This window comes from Natrix helvetica (genome assembly GCF_964273705.1).
Source record: "Natrix helvetica genome assembly, chromosome: 1".
In the NCBI taxonomy this organism is placed as follows: Eukaryota; Metazoa; Chordata; class Lepidosauria; order Squamata; family Natricidae; genus Natrix; species Natrix helvetica.
The window spans coordinates 41849124-41873809 of record NC_138548.1 but is presented as its reverse complement, the minus strand read 5'-3'; the positions used below and the strand labels follow the sequence as shown (position 1 = coordinate 41873809).

At 40.0% G+C, this 24686-nt stretch overlaps 1 protein-coding gene across 1 annotated transcript in view; it reads right to left on the bottom strand.

The window, feature by feature from the left end:
- Positions 1–24357, bottom strand: part of SETD3 (SET domain containing 3, actin N3(tau)-histidine methyltransferase) — a 63236-nt gene extending 38879 nt beyond the window's left edge. Inside the window, exons 1-6 of the mRNA XM_081969307.1 lie at positions 24207–24357; positions 16473–16582; positions 14805–14897; positions 11940–12088; positions 4002–4074; positions 3108–3364 (exon numbers count right to left, since the gene is read on the bottom strand). Coding sequence (XP_081825433.1) covers positions 3108–3364; positions 4002–4074; positions 11940–12088; positions 14805–14897; positions 16473–16575 — 675 coding nt within the window. The 5' untranslated portion in view covers positions 16576–16582; positions 24207–24357. The remainder of the gene's footprint in view (positions 1–3107; positions 3365–4001; positions 4075–11939; positions 12089–14804; positions 14898–16472; positions 16583–24206) is intronic.
- Between the last annotated feature and the right edge of the window lie 329 nt (positions 24358–24686).

Below are 24686 nucleotides of genomic sequence, written 5' to 3'. Positions count from 1 at the left end.
AGGGGTGTCGCTGTAGCTGGATTGCTGCCCAGAGTGCTATCTTGACCTTGGCAGGCTGGATTGCTGCCAAGGTGGAACCTGTATGTCAATAAACATCTTTGAAGAGACTTTGTGTCGGAGTGTCTTGGTATACAAGAGGAGGGGGTCAGAACAGCATGGGAATGGTGCAACGGTTGTAAGTGTGAAAAACAGTCATAACTCAATTTTTTCAGTGCCATTGTAACTTCATACTGTCACTAAACTAATAGTTGTAAGATAAGGACCTGTATTTTACAAATTGCTAGGGAAGATACAAACTTGCTCTCTTCCTGCCTACATTCCAAACTCTGCTATCTCTTTGCTCTCTGAAAAGCTTTTTTCCTCCTGCTGCAGACTACAGGTAGTCCTCAGATTATGACTATAATTGAGCCCAAAATTTCTTTTGTTAAGTCAATTTTGCCCTGTTTTATTATGACTGTTGGATTACTGTGCTTGATTTGCCAGCAAACTCGCCTGATCTGAACCCCATAAAGCAGTGGTTGCCAAACTTTTTCAGTCCACCGCCCTCTTGGTGCTACAAACTGATCTTCAGTGCCCCCCACCCAGTGGTGAAATTCAACTTTTTTTTCTACCGCTTCCCACGGTCATTGAACCAGTTTTTGGTGCTTTTGGCAAAAGTTGCTCTCATCAGAAAAGAGGACTTTGTACCAAGGAGCAACAGGACTTTGGACCACTGTAATTCATTAAGACCAGGGTCAATGCAGCCATCTTCCAGGAGATTTTGGAGCACTTCATGCTTCCTTCCGCAGACGAACTTCATGGGGATGCTGACTTCCGTTTCCAGCTGCCCATACTGCCAAAAGCACCAAAACCTGGTTCAATGACCTTGGGATTACTGTGCTTGATTGGCCAGCAAACTCGCCTGACCTGAACCCCATAGAGAATCTATGGGGCACTGCCAAGAGAAAGATGAGAGACATGAGACCGAACAATGCAGAAGAGCTGAAGGCCGCTATTGAAGCATCCTGGTCTTCATAACACCTCAGCAGTGCCACAGGCTGATAGCTTCCATGCCACACCGCATTGAGGCAGTAATTGCTGCAAAAGGGGGCCAAACCAAGTACTGAGTACATATGCATGCTTATACTTTTCAGAGGTTTGATATTGTTCTATGTACAATCTTTGTTTAATTGATTGCATGTAACATTCTAATTTTCTGAAATGGTGGATTTGGGGTTTTCATGAGCTGTGTGCCATAATCATCACAATTATGACAAATCATGGCTTGAACTATCTTGCTTTGCATGTAATGAGTCTTATCTCATATATTAGTTTCACCTTTTAAGTTGCATTACTGAAATAAATGAACTTTTGTACGATATTCTAATTTTTCGAGTTTCACCTGTACTTATCTACATCCAGCACCCAATATCTTGCCCAATTGGTGTATTTTTATTCATAAAATAGTTTTGATTACAAAGTAAAGTTTATTATGTGCATCATTTTATAGTGAGTTTATTTTTCAAAAATTCATCTCCTAACTATTCCCTGTGTCCCGTCCCCTCCCCTTTTGAGTCAGTCTTAATTCCTGGTAAATATATATGGATAATGCAATTAATTGTCAACATTTTTGTGAAATGATTTGCTACTGCCTTTTCCCTGAGAGTAAGAGCAAATGGTCCAGCTAGTTTTATGCCTAAGGCAGGTCTAGAACTCACTTTCCCGACTTCTAGTCCAGTGCCTTTAACCACTGCGCTGAACTGGCTCTTTTAATAAAGCTATCTTTTTAAAATGTTTTTTTTTCTATCTCTTATACAATTTCATAGTATCTTTTTAAATAATTTATAAGGTCTTACTTTCATTTTCTCCTCTACCTATTGCTACCTCTACCTTTAACAAGATTTTGCTTTTGTTTAATATTTTTCCCTCCTTCCTTGCATAAGAAAGTTCTCTCAATAATCAGTTAATTAGACCTTTGGGCTATTCCAGCTATTGCCAACTTTCAAATCAGCTAGGGCAGACAAGGAGGTCTTGTCAATCGTCTATTTCTCTACACAGCTTTACTTGTCTTCCTCTCTTCTATGAACTTTAGATCAAAAGTCTTTTTTTGTCTACAATACTTAGATCATAACCACCTATCTGCTGAACAATGACAGCTCAGAAAGTCTCAAATCTTCCCTTCAAGCTCTGCCCTTTTTGCCAATGTAAAACAACTTTTCTCCTCCTAATGGATAGTATTTTTTCTTTAATTCTCTTAACCTCACCACATCATGCTGCATGCCATCAAAAAGTATAACGAAATATGGGACTCATTTGTACAAAATAGAATAGATAAAAAGCATGATAGATATCAGAGGGACGCTAAGATGCTGAGCTTGTTGATAGAAAGGTCGGCAGTTCGAATCCCTAGCGCCACGAAGAGAGTGAGCTCCCGTTACTTGTTCCAGCTTCTGCCAATCTAGCAGTTTGAAAGCATGTAAAAAAGCAAGTAGAAAAATAGGAACCACCCTTGGTGGGAAGATAACCATGTTCCGTGCGCCTTCGGCATTTAGTCATGCCGGCCACATGACCAGAGACGTCTTCGGACAGCACTGGCTCTTTGGCTTTGAAACGGAGATGAGCACTGCCCACTAGTAGGGAACGACTAGCATAAGGGGACTCTTTACTTTATGATAGATATATAAGATAGGTATATCATAATGTTTGCATTAGATAATTATATAGAGAATTGTAATTGTTACTGTTGTAACATTATAAGTTCTGTATTTTAATTTATTGTATTTTTCTTTGCTTTGAACCGTTTATTGTTTTTTGATAATGTAATATTTTTTGTGTGTTTTGTTCCCTTTTTTGTTATTTGAAAAGCATGTAATTTTTTTTATAAAAAGTTCTATATAAAGGTATGAACTTATATGATCTTGAAACCTCCAATAGCAAAGGAGGTAGTATTGAACATGACAAAAAAATTCTGCTAAAACATAAGAATATATTAAAAAAACAAGCACTACAACAATGTGAATTGTTTTCTGCACTATTCAAAACTAATACAAAATGGAACCTTTTAAATGTATTTACATGCTTTTAATGCATATAATTCATATATACTGCAACTTGTTTTATCCTCTTACCTGTACAACTTTGTAGAAATAGGCATACTGTCGGGCAGTATTTTTATACTGGCTAAAAATATCGTGTATGGCCTGAGTTGACTGAAGATATTCAACTTCATCTTCCTCAAAGTAAAGAGCAGTATTATATTCATTTGGGAGGGTCTGGATATAAGGTAGCCAGAAGGAATTAGGGTTGTATCGTTCACAGAGAAGATGAAAAGCTAATGTGATATTGCCCATAGCTTGAAGAATTCGATCTTGAGAATATAGAGAACCTTAAAAAGAAAAGAAAGAACCCTGTAAGAAAATCTTAGTCCCTCTAAAATTAAGGGAAAAAACTTAACAATTATCTATGTTATACCAGAATGAATTTATCTCCTATCATAGGAAATAGATACACAAGACAATAATTTAAATATATATCATATTAACTATTAAGGAGGAAAGTAGTGCAATGAAAAAATACAGAAGTAACTTTTGTAAAAAAAAAAAAAAGTATCAGTATCGTTCTTTATTATTCCTAAATCTTCTAATATAGCATAACTTTAAATCCACTGACACAATTTAGGTTTGTGGGATTATCTTCATTATATTATTTCATTGATTAATTTTTTTTCTGAGATGAACACAATAAATTGTAGTGATATGACTTGGGCAAACATTTATAATTAAGAATACTCAAACATTTATCAAATTTAGGAATTTTACTAAAATAGAAATCTTAACACAAATAACTATTCATAATTTCTCCAGGTTCCCTATATCATTACTTAAAAACAGACATTTAATTATTACTACTGTTAAATAGATGATTGTCTATTAATTCTGAGAACTTACAGCACTGTTCCATAGAAAACATCATATAAATACACCTTAGAGTTATCTGTTAATACTTTCAAAAACTCTTCTTACCCAGGACTGAATTTTTAGCTGACTCCACGGTCATCAACAATTTTCTGGGAACCCAGAGAAAAAGTTCTTCTGCCTATAAAAGCCACATAAATAGTTCACAATATTGTATATATATATCAAATAAACATAACACTTTAGATAGTAACCCAGCTCCTTTTTTGCAAACTTGCAAAGTATTACATGAGTTGCGTGTCTTCCTAATGCAGTGGTGGGCAACCTTTTTTTTCAACTGAGCCAAATCTCGCCAAAACCACGATTGAAATTTATTTTGAGAGCCACATTTTTAAAACCGAAAATACATAGGATGGTACACTGTTTTTAGTTTCAATAAACTCTGGCATTTGAAGCACGCAAGTCTTAAAGCTGTCAAGTTACAAGATCCTTGCACCCCTAACCCTTTAGAAAAAAAAAACCCAGGGGTCTTCAAACCTGACAGCTTGAAGACTTGTACATACATACATCCCTGCGACCAATCCGCTCGCACAGAGAGGGCCTCCTCCAGGTGCCGTCCACTAGACAGTGTCGGGGGGCGGCGCCTAGGAGTAGAGCCTTCTCTGTGGCGGGCCCAGCCCTGTGGAATGACCTCCCTCCGGATATTAGGAATACCTCTGACCTCCGCTCCTTTCGTATTAAGCTTAAGACCCACCTATTCCAAGTAGCTGGCCTGGCTCAACTTTGATCTAACCATATCGCTCCTGACGGGTTTTTAATTGGGTATTTTAATTATATTTAATTATTTAGGGGTTTTTTAATCACTGTATTCTAATTGTTTTTTATTCATCAGCCGACCTCCTCCTTGTGTATGTCTCGGTATATGTCTCTGTTATATGTTTGTTTTGTCCACATATTTATTTCATATGTTTCATTGTACGCCGCCCCGAGTCCTTCGGGAGAGGGTGCGGCTAAGAAATAAATATTTATTTATTTATTTATTATTGTGGACTTCAACTCCCAGAATTCTGAGAATTGAAGTCCACCAAGGGCATCAATCATATTAGCCCAGGGATCTGCAAAATTGGCTCTTAAGACTGGTGGACTTCAATTCTCAGAATTCTGAGAATTGAAGTCCACCAGTCTTAAAACAGCCAACTTTGCAGACCCCTGTGTTAGCCCAAAGCCTGGTGCTGGGCCTTGCTCCCCCATTGGTGGAGCCCCAAGAACCGAGGAGGGAGAAAAAGAGACGGAGGCCAAGGAGCTTCCCCCCCGCCCCCTCCCAGCAAAAATCTAACCGGGGAGCCGGGCAGTAGCAAATTAGCCAATCATGCGAGGAAAGCGAGGTCTGACCGGGTGGGCAGCGAAACTCCAGGGCTCTCTGTTCTAATTCCCCGTGAAAACTGTTGCCTCTGAAGCGTTTGCTCTACTGTTTGAACCTTTAAGCGTCCCTTTCCCTTTTTCTTTTCAACCCACAATGATTAGGGAGGATCCTGAAGTCGGGCGGGGACGAGAAGCGAGGACCCCGCCCGACTTCAGGATCCTCCCTAATCATTTAGGGAGCATTTAGGGCCAGATACCCCTTGACGCCTATGCGGAGCTTACAACAGATATTTTCTCTCTGCACCCAGAGAGAGAATTATCTGTCACTACTTAGGATTGAACTCAGCTTCCGAATTGTGAGGCAAGGGCTCCACCTCTAGGCTACCACGCCACTCATATTGCCCAACAATATGGGCCCTCATTTTACCAACCAAGGATGGAAGGCTGAGCTTGTCAGGATCGAACTCCTGGCTGTGGCCAGTTAGTCTCCAATACTACGTTTTTATCATTGTGCTCACAAAAAAGGAATAAAACTTTACTATATTTTCTGGCTACAGAAAATGCCTGTGATAACTTGCAGTAGCTAGTTTTGCAGTAGTTTTATCTTAGATAGATAAAGGCACAAGACAAGCATAGAAATAGACCTTGACTTATGACCATTTGCTTAACAATGGTTTGAAGTTATGACAGCACTGGGGAAAGTTTTCATGAAGTTATTTCACACCATCCAAATGATCACAGAGTCTCAATTTGGGCTCTTGGCAACTGACTTGCATTTATGATGGTTGCATGGTCCTGCAGTCAGGTGATTATGATTTGTGATTTTCCAAATTGGCTTCTAACAATTAAAGTCAACAGAGGATTTTAATGATTATTATATTTACTTAATGAGACTGATGACCTGCTTAACAACAACGTTTAGTAACCAAAATTCTGGTCCCAATGATAATTGCAAGTCAAGGACTATTTGTATTAGCTTTCTTCCTAACTATTCATTAGCACTCTGGAAATGTTGGCAGTAAAAGTTTGAGATGATAAATAAATGCCAGGTCTTAAAACCTGTGGAGAGGAATAAGCTTAAATGTTATGCAGCCAAAATAGTATTAATTATTGCAGAACTACAAAGGGCAATAAAATAGTTGATGAAAATAATTCACAACTTTTGAGATTTCTCTGGATATAAAATCAATGACCATAAAACAAAAAAAAAATTACAAGATATTTAACACAAGGAAAAATTAATATCTTGTGTAAAGAATCTGGCTGTCAGCTAACCCATTCAATGAACCATCTACATTTGATAGGTAATAATCAAGAAACATATCAAAATTGGAAAGACATATAGAACTATCCAGAGAATTTTGGAAATTAAATTTGAAATGAAATCACATTATAAAACAATTCAATATATTTTGAAACGATTCATAAATGTTGTACTTGGCATTAATTGCATAATTTAAGCAATCTTATGTTAATTAACATTTTTGTAAAATTATATTTAACACTAATATAATTTTTCTAATGTCATCATGTTAACAATTTCTAGTTTCGATTGCATAAATACCATTATTCTCAGCTATCATCTGTATTCTGTATTATTTGCATTTTATAATACAATAAAACAATTATTGGTTTAACTTTGCAAAAAACGGTTGGGCGGGGTTTGCACTGTGCTGTGCAGAATGGAAAAAGCTTTCTGCTTTTTTCCTTTTTTCACAGCGCAAAGCCAGCTACATATAGTTTAGAAGCATGGCAAAAAGGGGTGTTTTGGCACTCTCCAGTCCATTTAAGCACTTCATGCTTTTATTTTTATTTTTCACAGATGGAGGCAGCCCCATACAACCTAGTACCCAGGTTGGGCATGCCCCATGAATAGCAGGAGCAAGAGGATGATGGTGAATGTTACTTGGGACAGAAGGGGACCAAAAGTGCGCAAATGGGGGATGGGCGGAAGATGCAGCTCCTGAATTTTTATCACATGATTGGAGGAATTCAGGAACAGTCATAATTTCGGGCATGGGTCACAAGTCCATTAATTTAGTGCTGTCGAAAACTCAAATAGTTGCTGAATGGATGCTCGTAAGTCAAGGACTACCTATTTTAATTATTGTTAAGGATAAATTCTGATGTTAAGTATGAGAGAGGAGCACTAAGAAATATAACAAAATTGGAAATACTTATACAAAATCAGTACCATCTGTTAAGGCAATATATATAAAATATTCAGATATGATATGAAGGGGGAACAAATAAACTGCATGATAAAGTGGGTGGAAAACTTTGAAGAACTAGTTGCAACATAACAGCGGAAGAATTATGGTCCAAATTTATCAAATTTAAAAATCATGTAATATTGATATAAACTCATTTCTACAGGTTTAATTTCTCTAAATGATCACAGTATTAACTATTTCTAGTTTTAATGAAATGAATAGCACTGTACTCAGTTATTATCTGTATCCTAAAATGTATTAGTCAGACATAATGCAATAGAACAATGAACTTGAAAAAAATTATAGACATTATATGTGAGATTTTAATTGTATTTTGGGGCATGACATATCTGAAAAGGTCAAAATCCCTATTTCCCCCCCTCTGAAATCAGCATATGAGAAGAGATATGTATTTGCGTGCCTTCAAGTCAGTGTTGATTCCGCCAACAGTGAGTCTTGTGAGACCATTCTGGGAGGAGTTTGATTCTGTTGCCCCCGAGGATTTGGACAGGTTGCGTGGACGGCTGCGACCCACCACATGTTCAATGGACCCGTGTCCCTCCTGGTTGGTACTGGCATCTTGGGAGGTGACCCGAGGCTGGCTTCTGGGCCTGGTGAATGCCTCATTGGGTGAGGGATCCTTACCAACCGCCTTGAAGGAGGCGGTGGTGAGGCCCTTACTTAAGAGGCCTTCACTCGACCCATCGGAGCTAGCTAATTATCGTCCAGTCCCCAACCTTCCCTTTTTAGCGAAGGTTGTTGAGAATGTGGTGGCGCAGCAGTTTCCACGACACCTTGACGAATCCGATTATCTAGACTCACGCCAGTCCGGCTTCCGACCCAGGCACAGCACGGAGACAGCCTTGGTCGCGTTGGTTGATGATCTCTGGAGGGCCAGAGATAGAGGTTGTTCCTCTATCCTGGTCCTATTAGACCTCTCGGCGGCTTTTGATACCATCGACCATGGTATCCTATTGCACCGGTTGGAGGGGATGGGAGTCGGAGGTACCGTTTTACGGTGGTTCGGCTCCTACCTCTCCGACCGGAAGCAATGTGTGTTGACGGGGGGGCAGAGGTCGACCCTGAGGCCACTCACTTGTGGGGTGCCACAGGGGTCGGTCCTCTCGCCTCTCCTGTTCAACACATATGTGAAGCCGCTGGGCGAGATCATCCGTGGTTTTGGGGTTGAGTACCACCTGTACGCTGATGATACTCAGCTGTACATTTCAACCCCAAACCACCCCAACGAGGCTGTCGAAGTGATATCCCGGTGTTTGGAAGCCGTCAGGGTCTGGTTGGGGGACAACAGACTCAAACTCAACCCCTCCAAGACTGAGTGGCTGTGGCTACCGGCACCTCGGTTCAGCCAGCTCATTCCATCGCTGGCCATAGGGGGCGAACAACTGCCCCCTGTGGAACGGGCGCGCAATTTGGGCGTCCTCCTTGATGCCCGGCTGTCAATGGATGACCATGTGGCAGCCGTGACAAGGGGGGCGTTCCACCAGGTTCGCCTGGTGCGCCAATTGCACCCCCTACTGGACCGGGATGCCCTACGCACGGTCACTCATGCGCTGGTGACATCCCGCCTGGACTACTGCAATGCTCTCTACATGGGGCTGCCCTTGGGACGCGCCCGGAGACTGCAGTTAGTTCAGAACGCAGCCGCGCGGGCTGTGATGGGGAGTACTAGGTACTCCCACGTAACACCTCTCCTGCGCGAGCTGCACTGGCTACCTGTGGTTTTTCGGGTATGTTTCAAGGTCCTGATTACCATCTTTAAAGCGCTCCATGGCACAGGACCTAGTTACTTGCGGGATCGCATCCTCCCACATACATCCCTGCGGCCAATTCGCTCACACAGGGAGGGGCTTCTCCTGGTGCCGTCCACTAGGCAATGCCAGCGGGCGGCACCAAGGGGTAGGGCCTTCTCTGTGATGGGCCCAACCCTCTGGAATGACCTCCCCCCCGACATCAGAACCACTACTGACCTCCGCTCCTTCCGGCAAAAATTGAAGACTCACCTGTTCCGCTTAGCGGGCCTGGCATAATTACAACTGTTCCTCCTGGTAAACGTACTATTAACTGGTTATTTTAGGGGTATTGTTTTTAATTTAATTTGTGTGTGTCTTAGGGGTTTTAAAATTATATTTATATATACTGGCTAACTGTACAGTTCTTTTAATTCCATTTTAACCTCCTCCATATTTAACTGTACATATTTAATTCTTCTATTTATTGTATTTGGATATATTCTTTGCATGGACTGTACACCGCCCCGAGTCCCTTTTGGGAGAGGGGGCGGTCTAGAAGCACAGTAAATAGTGACTGCCCTGACACGCTACTGCAGTTTTCTTGGCAAAGTTTTTTTGCCAAGAAAACCTTGTCAAAAAGAAGTGATTTGCCATTGCTTCCTACCTTGAAGAGAGGTACTACCCTGTTTCCCTGAAAACAAGACCTCCCCGGATAATAAGCCCAATTGGGCTTTTGAGTGCATGCACTAAAATAAGCCCTCCCCCGAAAATATTGCAACACAGCAGCAACCATGAGGTGACCACGCTCGCCACCTCCTGCACCTCAAAATAATAAGACCTCCCTGAAAATAAGGCCAAGCGCTTATTTCGGGGGTCAAAAGAAAATAAGACCTTGTCCTATTTTGGGGGGGAATGTGGTATCATGCTAAATATGTACTAGTGTGTTTAGTAACTCTTAAAATAATTAGTTACTTAAAATTTAATATTTATATTATTTATTTCTGTATATTGACTTTTATATTCATCATGGACATGGTGAAATTTATGAGTTGAACTGACCAATACTACATGCATGAGCCAAGTAATTCCTAGATCCACTTCTATACAGGATGAGATTCCTAACAGATGTTTTTCTTGAAAAATAATAAAGGTGGGATATAAATTAATTAAATGTTTAGTGTCTACTACCATTTCTGAAAAATCTTGCAAGACTTTAAGCACTAGTGTAAGCTACATCCTTTTTTTCTGACCAAAATAAGTATATATTTCACAGTAAATTAACTTGGTTATTGTAATGCTCCACATTGGAGCATGAATCTGCAGAGGTAGAGGAGCCAGAACTGGAGCTAACAGAGATTGAGGGGGCGGCTTCGTTGGCTTCAGAGAAAAATGGGGAGGAGCAGGCCAAGTTAGGCCAGGGCCTTTCAGGATTAGGATGGTTTATAATCACGGAGGAACAGGGGCAGGATGACCAACAGAGGCTAAGCAGTGAACATGAGAGACAGAACACAGGCGATGAGCAAGGGCCACTCCCATCTGATCCTCGAGGATGGAGAGTGGAGAGAAAGTGAGAACAGCAGACTGGCCCGACTACTCAGGAGAGCGACCCACTCCTGTTCACAAAGCACACCTGGGAACTGAGACTTAAGGCGACGCTGTGGGGAGGCACATTTGTCCAGAACAAACACTGAATTCATGGAGTGTTGAGTGCCAATATTTGAACTTTTCTGGATTCCTTGCATTCTTTCTGGCTTTCTGGATTAATTGCCTTGCTCCTTTGCTTCCTGGACTCCACAACTTGCCTTGCTTACTTTACTTATTTAGATTTTTTATACCGCCCCCTCTCCCCAAAGGGACTCGGGGCGGTGTACAGTCAAATAAAAACGCATCAATAAATAGAAAATACAAACACAAAGAGGAGGCAATAAGAAACTGTACATATCTGAAGTAAAGTAGTTAAAAGCAATATTTAAATACCCTAAAAATACCCAATTAAAATATCTGCCAGGAGGTAGAATAAAACTATAAATGGGCCAGGCCGGCTAAACGGAACAGGTGAGTCTTCAGTTTTTGTCGAAATGCTGGATTTCTTGCTTTTCAGCCATTGTGCTCATAGGGTTGGGCAGGACTATTTGCAGCCAGAGGCTGCTGGAGGTGTATGTGTGATCACTTTGCTCTGGGACTTGCCAGAAATGTGAGAGCATTTGGGGAAATTTGGTGCAATAAAGGGGTGGTTTGAACTGCCAGCTGCCTGTGTTGCCTCTGTTGCTGTGCTAACTCTGTACCTAGCCCATCACAGTTATATTTGGAAGAAGAGTATAAGAAGAGTATAATAAGAGAAGTACTTAGTTCTCAGACAATTTTAAAAAGCTGGCAAATCTACCCAAGCATAATGAAATATTGTGACACTTTTTTGCCATTCCTTAAGCAAAGGCAGGCATACTTAGGCAACCACCAGCATTTCAATCATGATCTTGCAGCATCCCAAGATTGCAACATTGAAATTCAACTTTAAAATATCCCATTTTAGGAAATCCCATTTTTCATGGTATTCTTTCCTTCCAAAATTATGAATAGGAATGGAATCACACATTTGTCTATGGTTAGCTATGGGATATTACTTTTGTACACCATTCAAATTATTTTGATTGAAGCAGCATTCAATATTTAGAAATAAGTAAGTAGAAAAAGATAAAAAAGCAAAGTAATCTTTTACTCACTTTTATATCTTGTGTGGCTTTTAATCCAAAGCCCTCTTCTCCAAAATTAGCCACTTCAAAACCATCTGTGGCTGCACCATTCTCTCCAGCCCATTTTATTAATTCAGAGAAATAATCTTCTCTTTTCCCATCAAATATAATAGATAAACCTGTGTTCACATTTAATGGAAGACAAAAAATATACAACAAATTGCTGTTAGTAAGCCTATGTACATTATTCATTTACCACTGCTATTATGTAGAGAATGTAAAGTCAAAGAGTGCATCCTAAGTGTATATATGCAAGTAAACTACATGTACTTCTGAGCTGGTGGCATCAATAGTTAACTTGTGACAGCAGGGAAGGAACAGCACATTTTATGACACCTGGAAGTGCTTTATGGGCTATAATTCCAAATGATCATAAAATAACCAGTTGTAAGTCATTAATAATGACTCATTCAGCAGCTATCCAAAGTTACAATAGTGCTGAGTGAGTAGTACTTACCACCAGTCTTCAAAATCTCAGCCACCTCGTGATCATGTGAGAGTAATCTAGGCACTTAGTAACCAGCTTATACTTACAATGGTTGCAGTATCCTATTCACATGATTGCCATTTGTGATCTTCCATCTGGCTTCCCACAAGTAAAGTCAATGGAGAAGCCAGTAGATAAAGTTACAAGTCGTTACTGTAAATAGCTTTCACTCCCAACACTTTCCTCTTTCCCCTCTCACACTCCACAGCACCCATTCGCCGCCTAGTTGAACTCATTCATAGCTGCAGAAGCCACCAATATGCCCTCTGGAAATTCTGAAACATGATCTCCTATGCCTTACAACAGCGATTCTTTTTGGCTTTGCGGACTGGCGGGGGGGGGAGAGGAAGAGGGAATGGTTACACCCAGGGGTGGGTTCTAACAGTTACTACTGCTGGTTTGCTCGTGGGCGTGCCACGCGCATAGCGCAATAAAAATTCTGTGCATGCGCAGAAGAAAAAAAACAAGATGGCAGCGCCTATGGCACCACCCAGAGAACCAGTTTGGGGGCGTGGCAGGCCTGGGTTGCTGCTAGTTCCAGCGACACAGGTCGCCAAACCACTACCGGTTTGGTTGAACCGGTCCGAACCAGTAGGAACCTATCATTGGTTACACATGAGCAGAGGACGATCGTATTTATTTATTTATTTATTTATTAATCATTTTTATATGCCGCACCCTCTCCACCAAGGGACTCGGGGCGGCGTACAATTTACTACATAACAAATAAATGACAAGGAGGAGATCTACAAAAAGCATTATACACATACAATAAATAAATAGTCAATTAATTAAAAACAGCAAAAAGGCAATTAAAAACAATTAAAACACCCAGAGTCAAACCTAATTTAAAATTGTATCCAGAGGGATTAGAATAGCTATAATTCAAGCCAGGCCGGCTAGTCGGAACAGGTGGGTCTTGAGTTTCATGCGGAAGGAGCGGAGATCAGTTGTTGTCCTGATGTCGGGGGGAAGGTCATTCCAGAGGGCTGGGCCCATCACAGAGAAGGCCCTGCCCCTCGGCACCGCCCTCTGGCATTGCTTGGTGGACGGCACCCGGAGAAGTCCCTTCCTGTGAGAGCGAATTGGTCGCAGGGATGTATGGGGCAGGATACGATCCCGCAGCTCTATTTGTGCGAGTGGTAGACACAATCACTCACCGCTCGCAAAAATGGACCTGCGTGCATATGCGCATGTTCAACTGCCACTTCGGTGGTTCAGGAGTTGGGGATCTCTGCCATATAAAATTTGGAATTTACCTTGTAAATAAAACAAGTATCTTATCATTCTGGTGAAAAACTTATTCTACTGAAAACACAGACATCTTCCCCTCTATATATGGCCCATATATAATTAACCCTTTTGGCTTAAGAGAGCCAATAGAAAAGTGGATTTTGAAGGGAAGGTATTGTTCAGTATCTATTAAATAAGCTCAAGGGGGTCTCCTATTAGTATATGTAGCTCATGATTGAATCATGGAGTCCCAGGTGCTCTCAGAACGTGATTATTTTCTAGCAGATGTTTCATTACCTGGTTAGGGAACATCTTTACTGTTAGAAAGAAATGGGGTTTGTGCTGTGTATATACAGTACCTTATTTTTTGTCAGTGTTGATAAGGGTGTGATTTTTCACCTTATTTCTTGATTAGGCTGTTGTTTCATACTTGACTGTTTCTCTGAGCTGGTAGCTCCTCAGTTAGGGTATTGTTTATTGTTTGCTTGTCTGTCTGGTTTAATCATGGTTTTAATCCTCCTTGCTAGAGAGTTGGTATTCTTGTCTTTTTGTTTCCTCTTGAGCTGTTTAATTATCTATTTTGAATGGTGTGTGAATGTTGTTTATCTCTATGTACCTGTTGATGACTGATTTGCCTGAGTACAAGGAATATCATAGGGTATGTCTAGGATGCTTAGTTTCCCAATTGAAGATTAAGTGTGTCTATGTGTTGTGAAATTAGGGATACATAATAAGCAATAGCCTAATCAAGTAACAGCCACAGAGAAAATAATACCCCTATCAATTCTGATAGGACAAGCTAGTGTATATAAACAGAGAGCAAGTCGAATTCCTCCTAGCACAGATGTCACCTAGCATGTAACTAAATATTGAAATGTAGACCAAAAATCCACCAATCATAGAAAGCCAAAGAGACTGATTTTGCTTGGAATGTATTTATTTAAATCTATTTATATGGCCACCTATTGCACAATGCAACAGTGGCAACTGAGACCAATGAAAATATATAACACAGACACAACATGAACAATACATTTCAAAACCAATTTACGTAAGCTATTATTTTTAGAGCAAATATTATTCCAATGCTACTTCTTACGGCTTTATTAACATACCTTTCTGCTTTTTACGAATTCTCTCAACAAGAGCTCGGATCTGCTGATATTCCTCCCACTCTTTTCCAGGACCGGGAGTTGGGCTGCTACATTCTGCAAACATAAGCAGAAACTTAATTGTGTGTGTATATAAATGTGTGTGTGTGTGTGTGTGTGTGTGTGTATGTATATTATACATACATTATAAAATTATTACCATGTTTCCCCGAAAATACGACAGGGTCTTATTTTCTTTTGCCCCACGAAATATTGCAGCTGCTCCCTTGCGAGCGGGCTCCGAAGAGCCGGGCACAGCCTCAGGGGCGAAGCAGCCATGAGGTGACCACGTTCACGAGCAGCCCCCTGGCAAATCCTCTCTCCAGCCGGGCAGAGTGCCATTCACTGACCTATGGGGTATCACTAAGGCGCCAAACCACGTGGCGCTCTGCCCGCCCCCCAGCTCCCGCAGCTTGGCATATTCGGGATACCCCCTAGGTCAGTGCATGGAGCTCTCTCTGGCTGGAGAGGAGGGTTGGGTGAGCACCTGTTCCGCCCCCAGCCACACCAAGCCCTTGCGCAGCTTTCCCAGGGCACCGCTGCCGGCCGCCGCCGGCCACCGACACCACACTCCGAGCACAACTTCCAAACTCCAAAACCCGGCTGTCGAGTCTTCCAGCATCGGCCGCTCTAGGAGTGCTCTTTATAGTGTGCCGGCTGCCGGACAGAGTCTTCCGGACAGAGAGACTTCCAGCAGTTGGCCCACCATAGAGAGCACTCCTAGAGCAGCCGATGCTGGAAGACTCAGCAGCCGAGTTTTGGAGTTTGGAAGTTATGCTTGGAGCGTGGCGGTGGCGCCCTGGGAAAGCTGCGCAAGGGCTTGGTGAGGCTGGGGGCGGAACAGGTGCTCACACAACCCCCTTCTCCAGCCGGGAAGAGCTACATGCACTGACCTAGGAGGTATCCTGAATGTGTCAAGCCGCGGGAGCTGGGGGGTGCAGAACGCCACGTGGCTCGGCGCCTTCGTGATACCCCCTAGGTCAGTGAATGGCGCTCTGCCCGGCTGAAGAGGGAATTTGCCAGGCGGCTTCTTATGAACAGGGTCACCTCATGGCTGCTTCACCCATGAGGCTGTGCCCGGTTCTTCGGGAGCTAGCTCGCAAGGGAGCAGCTCCCTGGCACCCCACCCCCAGCCAGGCAGAACGCCACTCCCCAACCTAGCGGTATCCCGAAGACGGCAAGCAATGTGAGCGCCTTCCCCCCATCCCTCCGGGCTCCCGTGGCTTCGGGATACCACTAGGTCAGTGAGCGGTGCTCTGCCTGGCCGGAGGGAGGGGTTGTCCAGGGGGTTTATTTTCGGGTGTGGGCTTATATTTTTGCCCACGTGAAAAATGTGGCAAGGCATTAGTTTTGGGACAGGTCGTATTTTCAGGGAAACACGGTATACAAATGTTGTACATAAAGTACTAGATATCTATCCAAATACTAGAAATATAAATCTAAAAAAACCTAAAAATCTTTCTAAATATTTCAGGACACAATATCAGAACCCCCAAAACAGAAGACGTACATGCAATTGATCAACAAAAATATTCTAAACAAGCATTAATGTTTGAATATTGAACATTTTTTCTTCTCAATGTGGATTCTCATCCCCTTACCCTGCCAAAAAATTTAGGATAATATACTTACTCTGTAACAATTCACTAATCAGATTCAATATCTCCTTTGGAGAGACAGCTGTTGTAGCTCCAGTACTTGACTTCTGTGTTTTCACTCGGCTTTTTTTCCCCATCTTCTAGCTTTAAGAGAATAACAATCAAATAAGCACCATTCTTTAATCAATATATAAGGTGCCTTTTTCAATAGATATTTATCAAATTAAAGGGGAAAATAAATTGGAAATGAAGAAAGGTTAATTAACTCTTTAAAATTATATGTTTGACTTTATTTAAATGAATTTGGAAAAACTTACTATGAAGTTATAGCAAAATAGCAATAAAAGTACATAAAAGTGGCAGCAATAAAATTCTTGGCAGGAACTTAACAATCTTAATGAAAAATAATTTACTCTCTAGGATTGTGCAGGGGTTCAAAAGAAGTGATTTTCAAAGTACATCTTCTCAAAACAGTAAAGCAGTTATATAATTTAAAGCTGCTGTGAAGATAGCCCAATTGTCTCTGCATGTTTGTATAATAAGTAATTTCTATAGGAACTACCAGAAAAGCAACTATACATGAACTGGTAATATTCTGTTAATGACTGCCCTGTTCAGCAAATTTCAAACTTATGATTGGTCCTCCAACTTACAACTGTCACAGTATTCCTATCAAGTCCAAGCCCAATGATGATAGTAAAATCCAATTGAATCCCTTCTTTTACTTCTCCCTTCATCACCGCTTACTTATTATCACTTGATATTTATTTATTTATTATTTTATTTTATTCGATTTATCAGTCGCGCCCTCTCCGCGAAGGGACTCGGGGTGACGTACAATCAAATATATAGGTGTGTGGCATGGAGGAGGTAAATACATCAACATTTAACAATTCAAATAGAAATAAAAGCCACAAAGTTAAGATAAGTAACAGTAAAATTACAACAATTAAAACAGTTAAAATACCCAAAAGATTTAAATTTACAGTTTAAAATTGCCAGGGAGGTTAGAAAGTTCTAATTAAGCCAGGCCGGCTAGTTGGAACAGGTGGGTCTTGAGTTTCGTGCGGAAGGAGCGGAGATCAGTCGTTGTCCTAATATCTGGGGGGAGGTCGTTCCAGAGGGCTGGGCCCATCACAGAGAAGGCCCTACTCCTGGGCGCCGCCCTCTGGCACTGCCTAGTGGACGGCACCCGGAGGAGTCCCTTTCTGTGAGAGCGGATAGCCATTTGTGAGCTTCACAGGCAGTTTCCAACAAGTAGTCAATGAGAAGCTGAGTCACAAGTCACAAGTCGCACATGTGATGTCACACTTAAAGACCATGGGTGATTCACTTAACAACTGTAATGGAAATTATGCCGTAAGTCTGGTCTTATCATGTAATATTTCACTTAACAATCACATCACTTAGCAACAGAATTGCCAGACTTTAAATGAGGACTACCTGTACATGCATACAAAAGTGATAAAGGATAAGCAAAAGATGCAGTTGCTTTAATGCTTCAAGAAAATGTGGTTTCATTTTGATGTTTTGCACAGTCCTGTTTGTTTACTGTTTGAAACAAAGGTCCACCAAATGCAACTGAATTTTCATGTATTTAAGAACTGACAGTATTAAAAGAAAATTTTAAGTACTCAAGCAAACAAAAGTGAATGTTTAACAGGTATATTCAGCTTGTTGAATATGAAGGTATTCAAAATATAGTATCTCAAAAACTATAAAGATACACTATCAAAGTTTGATAGCAATAGCACTTAGACTTTATAGCGCTGTCTGAACTTTATAGCGCTTTCTGAGGTGGTTTACAAATGTCGGCAACAATCTGGCTCCTCATTTTACTGACCTTTGAAGGATGGAAGGCTGAGTCAACTTTGAACTGGTCTGGATCAAAATCCTGGTTGTGGGCAGCATTAGCCTGCTATTTTGCATTCTAAATACTGCACCACCATGGCTTCCACATACACATGTTGATCTTCACAACACGTACATGTGGAAGTGTGTCATGGCTTGAACAAAGAAGATGATCTCTGAAAAACAGTTGTTGATGCTCACCAGGATGGAAATGGTCACAAAACTATTTCCAAAGTGTTTGGACTCCACCAATCCACTATCAGGCAGGTCAAGTACAAAAGGAGGCAATTCAGCACCAAAGTTATTGTTCCCAGACATGATCAATTAATCAAGATCATATCAAGAGAAAGAGCAAGGCACTTAATACTTTTGGGTAGTCTCAAAGAAGCCCAGGGTAATGTCTAAGGACTAAATATGGTCTCCTTACAATCAGAATTCAGACTTAGGTTTGACACATAGAGGGAGAAAAAGGGAGATGACCAATTCCTCATATAATAGAATGTGTATTGGTTCTTTTGAAACTCTTCAATGGATTCAATAAATCAGCTATAATTTCTTTCTGTTGTTGATTATCTTGTTCTTTCTGGAAGAAAGACTTCATAATTGCCACTAGATAATTTCTGCTCCAGCCCATGGCTGTTGGCATATATGATACCACAAAGTTTAATCATTATCTGCATTTAACACACATATGCACAAATACAAAGAGACTGATTCTGAAATTTTATCAAGTAAAAAGTTCTACTTCTTCCTTTTTACTACTATCTCAAAGAATCTGAATACTTCCTAACTCTGTAGGCTCAAAGTTATATACTGTTCTTTGTAAAAAGAGTGTTTTTATAAGAAAAAAGCAATTCTATATACTAGACGTTCATGAACATTAACAACTTCAATTCTCTGAATGTCATTGAACACAGGAAACCAAGCATGAAAAATTACTATAAGGAGACCATGAATTATCATATTACAATACATCATACTGTATCATCCACCTGTACTCTAGCACATGGAATTAGTCTCTGTTTCTACTATCAATATATAAGTAGTATGAATTATTATACTATATCATGACTAATATATTTTGTTCATTATCACTTCATTTAGAAAGATTAATAGTTTTTCATAGAGTTACAATAAAATCATAAATTAAAATATGGCTTTTTGTAAGATAAATTCATGTAAGAAAATTATGATGCTAAATTTTTCTATGCCCTTACTACACTTAAAACTAGACCATCAAGTACCACATAACATTTCATAACAAATGGGAAGGGAAAATAAAAATAAATTAGTATCTGTATGCATGTAATTATTTTAAATCTTTGACAATTTCCCAACCCTTTCCAATATATGTACATTTCTTGCTTTTCAGTGTCTAAATTGATGTACAGGTAAACAATTTGAATAAGAATATAAGCTTAGATTTTAATTTTTTTTCATACCTGAAGCCTAATTCAAAGAAGTGAAAAAGTTTCACTACAGAAAACTTTCTTCAAAAATATCTTCTGAAAGGATATTTGATAACAATCATAACACTATATATCACCAAAACTAGGCAACAATAAAACTACTCCTCCCAAAAACCTATGACTGAAATTCTAAAATCATAATCAGGAAACATAATGTAAAATATGTAAAATAATGCTGTAAAGCAACTTTCCCTTAACCTGATGTTTTCCAGATGTGTTGGATTACAACTTCCATAATTTCAATAAATATAGCCAATGTAATTCTGGAAAATAATGTCCAACCCATCTGGGGACATCATGTTGGGAAAGACTGTACTGAACTTTGAAAATAGGATTTGGGTAACAAAGTAAGCTATGAAAAGAAGCATTTCCTTCAACCAAAAGACAATTTCCAAATTGTTCCCTTTTTGAGAAGGCAAGTGTTTTACTGTTAGACTAGAAATATATTTATGCCCATAATTCAGCTGCAGTCAATCAGTTGAAAAATGGAAAATACAACATGTTGGAAGCCATTCTGTTTGTTCTCAGAAACTAATAATTATAAGTAAGCTGGCCTTGAACAAAGAGATTTCAGCTTTGTTTCTTTTAGCCAACAGTCTTTCAATCTAGAAGAGATTTAAAGTGTATTTTATAATTTACTGCCTAGCTACTATTGCAAAGAAGGGCAGGAACTTAAGTGGGAAAAGCGGTTACTATATTTTGCAAGATCCAAAATTAGTACTCAGGCTGATGTAACTGATACATTAGTGAAGCTGTCCCTTCAATTTCCTTTCATAAGCAGCAATATATTTGTGTAATTAAATGTATTTATATTAATTCTATTGATATTCTTAATTCTATCACAATGGAGTATGACAGATTTATTTGTTAATCAGCTAAATCCCCTCTTAACAACTTGAAAGTGACTGTGAAATAATAAGAGTTAATGGCTTTTTTCACACCATCTGCACACTATAAAAGTATGTTAAACTTACTTTACTGCCTATAAACTTCATAGATCAGATTGAACATGGAATGGGGCAATCATAAGCCCCATTGTACTCCATAGAATATATACTAGAAGGGGAACTAGAATAAGTGGAGCTTCACTGTTAGAATTTTTTGTCATTCTTTGTAGATAGTGTCAATTAGAATTGACTTGGACTCAAGCCTTAAGACAAGTCACGGGGAGGTAAGAATAGCAATCTTTTATTAAGTAAAAATACATTCTTTTCATCAAGAAGAACTTGAGAAGACAGGCAGAATATGTAGCTAGGTAAAGACCACCAATTGCTTGTTTGATCTCTCCCCCTTCCAGTTGATTAGATAAAAATAGGACAGGATTAGTTTCATAGTTTATGGGAGAGCGGCCACAATAAATTTAGAATAAAAACAATAATGGTGCACTGGAGAATTTGAAAAAAAAATCACTTGCCTACAAGCAAGAATTGGTTGGACTATAAAGTAGGCAAAGTAACAGAAAACGAAGAAGCTAAAATGCTCTGAGGCTTTAGAATTCAAACAGACAAGTATGTGCCACATAATACCCCGGACTTGACAATTGTTGATAAGACAGACAAAAAAATCTGAATAGTAGAACTGACAGTAAGTAGAGACAGCAGAAGAGAAAGAAATGAGAACATGACAAAATACGAAGACCTGCAAATAAAAGTATAGCCGCAGTGCAGGGGTGGGTTCCTGAACCGGTTAGTACCGGTTCACTGCGTTCATACACACGCCGGCCACAGATTGCTTGCGCATGCGCATTTGACTAAAAATTGCTCTGCGCATGCACAGAACCATGCTGGGAATGGCAGAAGACACCGGAGAACCGGTTTGGGGGCGGGTCAGGCCTGGGTCACTGCCGGTTCTGCGACCCAGGCCTGAATTCTACTACCGGTTTGGCCGAATTGGGTCAAATCAACAGCAACCCACCCGCAGCAGTGGTAAAAGAAAGTAAAGATAGTACCAATAGTAATAGGTGGCCTGGAATACAATCCCAAAACAACTGGAGGACCCCTTTAACACCCATATCAGTGACAGATTATCAGTCAATTGCAAAAGGCAGCTTTAATAAAACTAGCTTACAACCTGTGATGGTACCATTAATACTATCAAACAACGTCTGCCTATCGCAAGTCTTCGGGAAGGACTGAGTACGGGTAAAAATGCCAAATGCAATCCAAACATCTGGCTGTCTATGACAGAGTATCATCATAAGTTGCCCAGAGTCACTCAATAATGAGATGAATGGCATTTAAATTTAATAAATAAAAATAACACAACGAAGACAAGACAAACAATATAATAAATTTGCAATAATTTTCAAAAATCAATTGCACATCTTATTTTTTAAACCAGAAAGGACAGTCCACACATCTTGGTCTAATTTCCTATGACTTTGATTTTATTTCAAAAGTCCTTCCACTTAGGCAAATCAAATTTCAAACGAAAACTGCCGCTTCTTTGGCAATCTACAGTAATATGAGAAAGTGAGAAAAAAGAGGGTGTTAAAAAGAGGAAGAGAGATCACGCATAAGAGACAAGTAAACTGGAAAAAACTGGTGTTCCTGTATACTATTTGTATGCAATGCCATTCCAAGAGAGTTGGCAAACATAATTTTTATGTTAATTATTATTATACCTAAAAATTATCAGGACTTTAAACACCATTAAAATGGCTAAAAATGGTATATATTGTCAGATATATTTTTACTGAACACCATGTTAGGTATACAAAATAAAATCCAAATAAACAATTCCCCTCCAAATTAAAAAATTAACAGAAATTTTTCTAAATTATTCAAAAAATCACTAAAATTTAAATATTAACCTATTTATTTTCCATAATAATCACATCACAAAATTATATTATGCCATAATTGCATAAATAACAAGAAATAGGATTACTAAAACATAAAGAGATGGACTAAATAATCCACTCATTTAAAGATGACAGTAATGCATTTCAAGAAAGTGCAAATGCATTGTTTTTAGTATTTTTAACCATTTTTCTCTTGCTGTTAGTAACATTCCATTATGTACATGCTGTACATAAAATTTTATTGCAAATTTGAGAAACCCATTTATTAAAAATATTCACTTCTGCAATAATTATCAAAAAAGATTAATATTACGTTGCTAAAGGACAATCTTTCTTCCTTGGAAACATTAAGACATATAAAGTGACACAAAAAGTATACCACATAATAATCCAAACATGATTACTATCATGTGAACAAGGCTACAAAATGGATAAGTAGAAAAATTATGAACAACCTCAATCACACAGAATATTTTCCAAATATTTTAAACTACCACTGAGGTTGATGGAAGCTGAAGTCTAAAACCTCTGTAAAAGACTGCTAACCCCTAGTATACATTTGAAGGAAGAATGGAATATAAAATAGCTGATCCAGATGTGGAACTGTATATACACAAAACAAAGGGAAACTAAATACTACTAATATAAGGTTAAGTGAAAAGAAAAGCATTCACATCAAGATCAAGGAAGAATGTTTGAGAAAGCTAGAATGGAAGTTCTTGTAAAGAAAAAGTGAGTTAGCTAAAAAAAAGACTAAGGGAAAAAAGAACCAGAACTGGTAAAAAAGGAGACCTAAAATTGGCATGTCGCTGACAACAGAAGAAATTAAAAGGCAGAATATACAGGCAAATGTGAAGATATTATGATGGTCTTAGGAGTGTTATGGAATATTTGGAAGTCATAAGTATCAAATACAATTATAAAGAACAGTAACAAGATACAAGTAAATTGAGATTTTATTTATGAAAGAGGGGATCTGGAAATGCAGAATTTAATAGGTGGGTGGATAGGGGAAGTTACAGACGAATACAAACTAAAATAAACGGATGCTTATAACAATTTAAACTTTACATTTTAAAGTGATAACCCTGGGGGAGATGGCAGGAAAAATTTCTCGACTGGTCTGTACACCTTTAACGGAAGGAAAAGTCCCAAACTGCAAGAGACGAGGCTCATTCCCAAACTTAACTGCAACTGATTAACTCAGGCTGCACCATCCAAGTTGCAATTCTATATACGTTTCGTTGGGCTTTTCTAAAGATCTCATATGTACTACATATAGAGCAAAGGTTTCTTTAGGGAGGGCAACTATGAGGTAAAATGTGAGCAGTGATTACAACCAAGGAGAGGCTACAGTTTTTCTTCCAGGTTAATCAACATGGAACCATGTGGGCGTGATCGTGTGAAGAGGGAAGAGGAAGGGCGGGCAGAGATCACGCGTCTGGATCGTCCTGTCCAGTACAACGCAGGCAGGTGGCGATCCTTCGGTCTGAGAGGGGACCCCCACCAGTACTCAGGGACGAGGAAGACATGGGCCAAGTCAAGGCCCACTGTAAAACAATCTGCACGAGTTGAGGGTGTGACAGAACAGGCCTCCCCCGTTACCTTTTACCGACGACAACAAGGGACTCAAAAATCCTCTCACCTGACGGCTCTGCCCGGGTTGTGGAGGGGGGAAGGGGAGCGACAGGGGCGACCGCTAAACCAACCACGGCACCTACGCGCGCACGCGCGCGGAACACACGCATAGACACACACAAACTTCCTCGCCGTTGGACACCCAGTGTTTGCCCTCGTTCGCCTTTTGCTCCGCCCCCCACCCCGCCCCCCAGACTAAGAATGGCGTCGCGGCCATTGGTTTCCAGTCCTCTCCGTAAGGCGGCTGACCAATCCAGTAAGCCGCTTCCTGGCCTCTCTCGCCTATTGCAGGACTGGGCGTATAAGGAGAGAAAAGGAGCAGGCGAAAATATCTAGCAGGGAGGCGGGATAATAAATTTTGATTGGCGGGAAAATGAAAGTAACTCATTTTTCTCCCCCGCCCCGCCATTCTTTTTAGAAGTCATTGGCTACAGCCAACGCCTCCTTTTTCTATTATGGGTTTCCCCATTGGCCAACCGCTCTGAAA